This window comes from Glycine soja, chromosome 1 (assembly GCF_004193775.1).
Source record: "Glycine soja cultivar W05 chromosome 1, ASM419377v2, whole genome shotgun sequence".
Lineage (NCBI taxonomy): Eukaryota > Viridiplantae > Streptophyta > Magnoliopsida > Fabales > Fabaceae > Glycine > Glycine soja.
The window spans coordinates 44,867,344-44,876,705 of record NC_041002.1 but is presented as its reverse complement, the minus strand read 5'-3'; the positions used below and the strand labels follow the sequence as shown (position 1 = coordinate 44,876,705).

At 31.3% G+C, this 9,362-nt stretch overlaps 1 protein-coding gene across 1 annotated transcript; it reads left to right on the top strand.

The window, feature by feature from the left end:
• The first annotated feature begins 5,533 nt into the window (after positions 1–5,533).
• On the top strand, positions 5,534–9,362 carry LOC114416725. The gene is made up of 4 exons (XM_028381709.1): positions 5,534–5,876; positions 6,700–7,335; positions 8,024–8,368; positions 8,815–9,362. The coding sequence occupies exons 1-4, from the start codon at positions 5,670–5,672 to the stop codon at positions 9,088–9,090; spliced, it is 1,464 nt and encodes a 487-aa protein (XP_028237510.1). The 5' UTR covers positions 5,534–5,669; the 3' UTR covers positions 9,091–9,362.

Below are 9,362 nucleotides of genomic sequence, written 5' to 3'. Positions count from 1 at the left end.
ATGTTTCCCTTCCTTCTTTTTTTTTTTTTTTTTTATGGCAAAGAAGGGTTTACGTTAACCGTTCATATATGACAGCAGGTGCAATTTTTCCCGTGAGAGAAGGACCAACAATCTTCTTAATGGATGCGAGAAAGAGCCTGGTATGGATAAGGTGAAATGGGGAAGAAACTCCAGAGGGGTCTCTACCAAAGGGGTATAAATAACAAAAGGGTGTTTTTGGAAGAAAAATGATAAAAGGAGGTTTATTATTAAAATGGAGAGTATAAATAACAAATAATCCATTAAAATAAAAGCAAGGATCAAATTTGATTCACAATGGATCTAGCCCAGTCTAGGTGCGTAGGAGATGTACTTAGTAATTCCGACAGTCTAAAGAGCAAAAGTCTGTCACATAATCTAGTTGCTGCTTGACGGGCTGCTCTAACCAGTTGAGCCCGTTAACTTAGAAGTTACACATACAAAGTTAGGATGTTACATTCTGCACTATCGTCTATCACTATTACTTCCTGTTGTGCCCTAATGTAATGAGACGCAAGGAAGTAATATTGGGAGTGCAAGAAGTTTTAGCCACAAAGTTAGTGGAAACTAGCACTAGGCCCAGCCCAAAAGTGGGCAAAAGCAAAAGAAAAACAAAAAATGAATAAACCAAAAACTCTCTTTGCCAAACTAAAATTCCCGTGGCCCACATGTAATTTTACACAGTGATTAGGATTAGTCTTTCATCCTAACCACCTAGACTGGGCTAGATCCATTTTGAATCAACCAAAGACTCTCGGATGGACTTAGAGATCACGGATAGACTTAATATAAAAACTCTCTAAGTTGGGATCATAAAAAATACTATACACCCCTAGTGATATTAATATAAAAAAAAGAGTTTTGGTAATGAATGTCCTCAGGACATCAATTAAGAAACTAAAAAGGGACAATATTTATTATGTATATTATAGGACAACATAAAAAAATATTATAAGCAACGTAATTTTCTCCTTTTAATAACATATCTGCTTTAGGTTCTTTAACTAATGTCTTTAAGGCACTGATTAGTATTACCCGGTTTCTGAAAGAAAGTATCCACCCTACCCCTCTTCCTAATGTCATAAGAAACTATCATTTTTTTTTTATAACACATAAGAATTAGGATTAAGCCGCAGTGGAAGCGGCAAGAAACCATAACTAGTGCCTTTTTTATGAAAGCCATGAAGTCAGATTACTCGATCAACTCCAAATTCTAGCAGTTTGTGAAGAATAAATAATGTTTGAAACCGATGCTTAATCAGCAACAGACATAACAAATTTGGTCCATCAAGATGTCTTACTGCACAATTAAAAAGAAAAATAGCAAAATAGATTCACACAATGTATTACAATGTTTATATATGTCATTCACATTGTTATACACTTATACTGTTAAGGGGTGGGACAGTGAACAAATCGTGGCATGTTTTTAATGTTGCGGCACCAAAATTAATGGATACCAGTGAGATGCTATTGGTCTTCAAAGAATAAAGGGATGAAATGCAAAGTGTAAAAGTGAGGTGGGTATTGAGAATTCGCAGTGCTGCATGGAGTTGATACGTACAGCAAGCTTAAGCTGTAGAGGAGTCTTGAGTTTTGTGGCTGGCTTGTTCAGGATTTGTGTTATGTTATTTATGGTATGTTAAATTAGTATTTTCTTGGGGTATATGGTTTGTCATAGAAAAAATTTAAAAAGAAAAATAAAATTTGAAAGGTATTTAGGAAACTTTAGTGGAAAAGAAGAAAGGGAGATATATCTAATACTAATGAGATGTGTATCAATAGCCAAACTCTAAACATAGTATAAAAGAAGATTAAATATGGGAGTGGAGGAGCTACTATTCACACTTAGGGAGTTCATAACCTATCAAATATCATGGGAATCGAAAAAATTATACAAAAAATTGAAAATTGAAAATCGAAAAAATAAAAAACTGAATGAATTAAAAAATTTAAAATAAATTTTTTACTAAATTGGATCGGATTTCATTTTAAAAATCAATCCAATCTAAACCAAGCTTATATATATATACTTTAATTTATAAATTTATAATAATGCATAAATATTTTATAATTAATTATATAATGACATATAAATAAATATTTGATATTTTAAATTAAATTTTTTTATTTATTATATATATTACCTTTTATTTAATATTTTCTTAGAAAATATCAAAACTGAAAATTGATTTAATCTAAAACATTTTAAATTTAATCAGATCAAGTAAAAGTTTAAACTAAATCCAACGATAAATTAATAAAATAGAAATGGCTGTATCAGATAACTTTTATCTTCAAAACCAATAAAATTTCAATTCCTGAACACTCCTATTTACAATACCAATTTTGCTATTTCACTACCTTCGTCGAGGAAAAGACATCGCTGCCCCTGTCTGTTTATATCCCACCCGCCCTCTTCCCCTTCACCTTCCCTGCACCCCTTCCTTCTTTTTCTCACCAAGATCCAAGTTGCATCGTGCCACCCCAAAGCATTGCGTGGCCGAACGGTGATCGAATCTGCCGGTACGTCTGGTGCGTAGGAAGCGTTGTCGAGAAGGATCGTGAATTCGTCAGCGCAGAGGAAGGCTCTCGGAGAAACTCTCCATCTTCATATTTGCGACGTGAAATTGCTACTCTTCTGGCTCGCACTCTCCTCCCTCACCGGTGGCGGAGCCCAAACCTGACGACAATGCAAATAAAAGCAAGTGGTGAAGAATCTGGGGCGGTGGGAGGCGTAGCGGCGGCGTTGGGTGGAGGCAGGAAATGGAGAGTATGCGTTGTTTTTGAAGAAGAGGAAGGCGTCGGATAAGAGGGTTGTGGAGGAGAATGGAGGTGAGGATGATGGGGAGAAAGTTGTTGATAATGGCTGAGGCCTGAGAGTGAGAGCGGGGAGAGAAAGGTTTTGGGTGTGTGAACTGTGTCATCACATTTCTCAATGGGAATGCAATTATGTTTTATTAAATATACACAATCACTTTTACAATAAAATAAAATTGTGTTTTTATTATTTTTTTACATCCTTTTACAATAATAAAAACACGATTTTGTGAGATATTTAATAACGAAATTGTGTTTTGGTTTTAATTTTTTTACATCCCTTTATTATAATAACAAAAATAGATTTATAGTGAAAAAATGTTTGCCCCAAATAAAGCAACAGAAACATAATTCTACTATACAATATATAATAAAATTGCGTTGTTTTATGTTTTTTCACTCCAACTATATATAACCGAAATACAATTCTATTATAGTGAATAATAAAATCACATTTGCGTGGGAATGACAGACCAAAATAATGAAAAATCATATCCATGTGGGTAGTGTGAATAAAAAAAGTGATAGTGTGAATAGTAGCTGCCTTCGGAGTGGATACATATTTATTTGAAATGGGTTCAAAAAACACCTGGTTTATGGTAGGGAATTCCTTGGGACAACCCATTTTTTTCAAAATGCCAAAAATACCCTTGGATATAAATAGCAGGATACTTTTATTTGTGCAGTGCTATTTTTTTTTCTGCAAAATTTTCATCACTCAGTGTAACTTGCTTTCGTTAAGGGCGGTTATGAAGCGTATTTAGTCTCCGGTGGTGTACATGGAAAAAAATGGTATGGACATACCGATTCCCAATCCGTATGTGATCCATAGAATTTTTTTTTTTAATATAACCTGTGTCACCTGCATTGTTAATAGAACACTCAAACTAACTAAGTTAATGTTATAAATATAACATTAAAATTTCTAATTTATATTTAATGTATATGTAAATTTACATAATAGAGTTTGTGATGATTATTTTTTATATAATAATTAATTTGTTTACATATCTAAATTATAAATAAAAATTATAGGTTTAATAAGTATTTACGGATGTAAAAAAATATCAAATTTATTTAATTATCAATTGCTATAAAAAGAAATCTAAATACATCATTCAATTAAATATCAAAATTTTTTTACTATCAAATTTTGTAAATAAATTAAATAAATAAAAAAATTTCTAAAAAAATAATTTTTAAAAAATTAAACATATGAATTAATAAATAAATTTTAAATCTTAAATTTTGGTTTCAATATTTTTTATAACTACCAAATTTAATATATTTTTAAATTTGATTTCAATCATTATCTTAAACTAACGATCTTATAATATTTTAAATTTTAAATTTTGGTTTCAATATTTTTTATAACTACAAAATCAAATATGTTTTTAAATTTAATTTCAATCATTACACTAACAATCTTATCATATTTTAAATTTTGGTTTTCATATTTCTTATAACTAACAAATTTAATATATTTTTAAATTTAATTTCAATCATTATATTAAACTAACAATCTTATCATATTTTAAATTTTAAATTTTAATTTCAATATTTTTTATAAATACTAAATCAAATATATTTTTAAATTTGATTTCAATCATTATCTTAAACTAACAATCTTATCATATTTTAAATTTTAAATTTTGCTTTCAATATTTTTTATAACTATTAAATCAAATAGATTTTTAAATTTGATTTCGATTATTATCTTAAACTAAAAATCTTATCGTATTTTAAATTTTAAATTTTGGATTCATAATTTTTATAACTAACAGATTTATTGTACAACTAAAAATTATGTTTCAATATTTTTATAACAAATTTTAGTTATGGAAAATTTTTATTTAAATATTTTTTGTAAGTAACAAATTTAAATTATTTTTAATTATAATTCCATTATATTGGTGCACCGAGTACCACTCTTTATTCTAATTCTAATTGGATTCCATTTCATGGGCTCATAATTCTTCCTTTTTTTCTCGTACACTTGAGAATTCTTATTTTGATATAAAAATTCAATTGGCTTAAATCTAAAATGAAATAGGAGTAACGGAATAAAAATAGTTATTACTTATATATAGTTTAATATACTATTAAGTTTTTTTTTTGTTACCTTTTTGTGTAGAGACCACTTGGAATTAAGTATAACGGTAAGAATTCTACGCTAGTTTATTCACACACTTAAGTTGTAATTATTGATTACTTTAATAACTAATTAGTAAGACTTATATGGTTGTTAAGGTGATTGAAGGAAGAAAAAAGAAAAGAGAGGTCCCATGTTCAAGACTCTCCCATTAATATTCTAACAAAATTAACTATTACTATTTATTGATAAAAAAAACTTTAATAACACATTAATCACTTTTATTAAATCTATTATTATTTTTAATCTCTTTTAAATTGCGCTCTAAATTGAAAAGGAATTAACAAATAAAACCAGCTTTTTAAAATCTCCAATTTTTAATTTTGAAAGGCGTTTTCAGGTTTGAACGGAGTATCTAAGCAGAATCTAAGCGGTTAGTATTCTTCATTGTCACTTCGGTTACAATCACCACTTTCTCAAACTCAGTTCCACTTTTAAGATCAACAAGTACACTCACATACTACGAATATTATGATAATATTCATTAAATGCGTATATAACAAACCTTATCTTTTCCCAATAATCGATATTGACCACCTCAATTAATCAATTGTTGGGTTTATCGAAATACAACATCTCCTAGGAATCAAATCCAATCCCCGAATCTTGACTTTATCTTTAATTAACAAACCTTGATTGATGGATGAATCATATATATTTGTTCTTATAATTAGCAACCATGCTTGCTTCTCGCACTCTACCTCTTAGTACGTGGTTGTTTCATCCTCCATTCACATCGTTTCGCCGCCATACTTTCCTCCAATCTCAAATCTCTTCTAAGTTTACCGTATCGAACAAAATGGGCAAAGTTGTCAATTCAAACACCGAGTCTTCACTTTCAGAATCATCGTCAGCGGTTGCAGATTGTGCTGTTCGCAAAGACAATGTATGACTCCACCTCTTTTTTTTTGTTAAATAATTATTTGCGTTATTGTAGCAGAGCCAAGTTTTCTTATTGACGCAATTTTTTTTTCTTGGTCTATGTTTAAATGCTTCTCAGATTTCTTTTTCCGGCTCAAAACTATTTTAAAATTAAAATTTTACACTTTACAATGTGTGTTTTAAAATTATAAAATATAAGTTGAATTTCTTTTAATTTAAGAGAGATAACGGTAAAGGAGAGGAAAGCTAGGAAAATGTAGAATGTAGAGTGAAGAGTGACAAAGAAAGCTAGAAGAGAGACTAGCGAGGGAAGTGAGATAAAGTAAAATGGGGAGAGAGAATGGAGAGCAATAAAGCCTGAACTCTAATATGGACACCAAACATGACATTGACTAATGTCTAAGATATAAGATGTGGAGACACCACATATAAAAATGAAGACACCACTAATGTCTATTAAGAAAAGTGATATATTTGTATTTTTAAAATTAATTTTTTATGTTTTTCAAGTCTATAAATATAATTTTTAAACTAGACACCCAATAAGAAGTATCAAACGAATAAATGTTAACATGTGTCGGTTTCAAAAAGTGTTTGACACGATGACACCTCTTTTAATTAGTTTGTATGCATTTGATATCAATTTTTTCTTTGAAGTTATAATGTGACGGAGATTCTATTTTACCTTAATTTGGCTGTGGCTTGTAGGATTCAATAAAATTTGTATTAGGCTTTATGTGCTGCACTTAAGATTAAATTTTAATAATTTAGTTCACAGCAACCTTTTTTTTTTGTTTATTTTAATTTCCATGATTCAAATGCAGCAGGTTATGGTTGATGGGCCATTGGCAGATACACCTGATGACAACGAAGGATTTATAATGTTTGGCAGTATTCGTACATCGCTGAATAGAAAGAATGAGAAGAAGCATTCAGTACCTTGGTTCCCTGGTTGCACACCATTTGTTGATAAACACTCTGAATTCACGTCTAGTTCTAATCATTTAAAATCAACACCAACAACTACTACTACGAAATTTTCAAATTCTATGTTGACAACCTCCAATGATAAATCGCCTCAAGGTAGTAATTCCTGGAAGAACAAATCTGCATCTGTCAATAGAACTTATAATAGCGCCAGCAATTCAAACTTTGATAATGAATTGCCTCAAGGTAGTAATTTTTGGAAGAAGAAACCTGCATCTGTGAATAGGCCTTATAATAGCCCCAACAATTCAAACTATGATGCAGTTGGTAACAAGTTGGATGCTTCAGTTGGTTCGCCAATGTCCAAGCCATTTGACATCTGCTTTTCTGGAAGAAGAAATCCTGCTTTAATAGGAGCTACATTGCCGGGAGACAATGAAAAAAGCTGCATTGAAATGCAGGAGGAAAAGATAAAAGGGGGGATATTGAGGCCTGGAATGGTTCTCTTGAAAAATTATATAACTCTTGATGAACAGGTACTTGATTTTCACTTTCTTCGGTATGTAAGATGTACAATTTTTCAATACTCTTTAAATGGCATTTGTAGTATTGCAAAAGTAGAAACTGCAATTTATGATGAATATTATATTGCAGCAACCATTGCTGTCAACCAGAGTTAACTTGTAGACTCTTATGAATATACAATTTTAGGTAGAGGAAATGAGTTAGCTTGCTGTTAAACTCTTTCCTGGATAAACTTCAACAAACATGCTAAACTTGTATAAACTGTTGAATCATGAAGTTAGTGAGTTTGAAATCAAATGTAAATTTTGTCCTCAATTGACCTCGCAGTGGCAGTGTTTTATGCTGCTCACGTGTTGTTTTTGAAGCCAATGTAAATGTAAGATTTACTAGGACTAAAATGTATTACACAAACAATTATCCATTTTCAGAATCAGGAGGAGTTTGACAACCTTGACAGCAATTACTACGACATTAAGAGTAGGCATATTAGAAAATTAGCTAATTATGTATAGAATGATACATAGGTTGCAACCAATTCTCTCTATTGTCTGCTATTGGATTGTAGCATAATGCATTTCATTTATAAAAGTTTGCCCCTATGTATCCTGAATGTTGCACCATATCTTCATTGCATTTGGTTGAAAAGTTTTGATTCATTTCTTATATAATTCTTTTACTTTATTTGTTCTATAATTTTAGGTGGAAATAGTGAAAGTTTGTCGAGAACTTGGTCTTGGTCCTGGAGGATTCTATCAACCGGGTTATGCAAATGGAGCGAAACTTCGATTGAAGATGATGTGTCTTGGTATGGACTGGAATCCTCAGTCTTATAAATATGGAAAGAAACGGGTGATTGATGGTAGCAAGCCACCGAGTATTCCCTATCACTTCAGTCAACTGGTTATAAGAGCAATCCAAGAAGCACATTCTATAATTAAAAAGGAAAATAGAGTATTCAAAGTGGAGGACGAACTTCCTTCAATGACTCCTGATATATGCATTGTCAATTTTTATACAAACAATGGAAAGCTTGGTCTCCATCAGGTCAGCTCCTTTACTTCCTACACTACCATGGTTTGCATTTTCAATGCGAGAAAGAACTCATAAATATTTGGATATTGTAGACGTGTCCCAAGAAAGTTGAAAAGATATCATAGATATCTGATAAATTCTTCTCTTCCAACATTCCTAATTTTCACTTGTGGCATTCCTTTTTTTTTGTTTTTTATATAAAATGGAAAGGACATTTGTTGAACATTTTGGTTGAAATCTTGATATGATATTTGGTTGTTCTAGTCAGTGTGGTGATTGTCACATTGGTGTATCTGCAGATTGCTGAGTACTGAAGCATTAAGCTACTGTCTTATGCTTCTGGCATAAATGAATGCTGTTTTATCGAGTATCTAATGTCTCATCCATTTATTTTGTTAGCCATTCTTTGATAACATGGACAAACTCTCATGCTTCTATCATGAAACTACTCGGTGCAGGATAACGATGAAAGCAGAGAAAGTCTCCGAAAAGGGTTGCCTGTTGTGTCCTTCTCTATTGGCGATTCAGCAGAATTTCTTTATGGGGATGAGAGGAATGTAGAGAAGGCAGATAGTGTATTGCTAGAATCAGGAGATGTGTTGATATTTGGTGGTGAATCTCGACATGTTTTCCATGGTGTGTCATCAGTCTTACCAAATTCAGCCCCAAAGGAATTGTTGAGAGATACTTGTCTTTGTCCTGGTCGCCTCAATCTTACATTCAGACAGTATTAAACTATTAATGACCCCTCATCTGTACTCTGAAGCAATGCCATTGTTTTTGTTATTTACATGCTTTTATAGTTATAGGTTATTGTCCAAGTGAATTGTGTAAAGTGAACATTAATAGCTTGAATGTCACTAGTGTTCGTAGTATTAAATATGTAGTTAGCTAGTTGGATTTAGTTCACTATTTGAAGTTGTGATCAACAACGCAGATTCTTGATGAGTTAATTTCCATGTCATATTTGATCAAAATTACCTAGGCTTTTGATGGCTTTCTTCCC

Bases quoted from the DNA above. Each gene is read 5' to 3' on its own strand.
- LOC114416725 (XM_028381709.1), top strand. From the start codon at position 5,670: ATGCTTGCTTCTCGCACTCTACCTCTTAGTACGTGGTTGTTTCATCCT. The intron at 5,877-6,699 runs GTATGACTCCAC...CAAATGCAGCAG, and splicing joins GTGCTGTTCGCAAAGACAAT to GTTATGGTTGATGGGCCATT. The intron at 8,369-8,814 runs GTCAGCTCCTTT...TACTCGGTGCAG, and splicing joins GAAAGCTTGGTCTCCATCAG to GATAACGATGAAAGCAGAGA.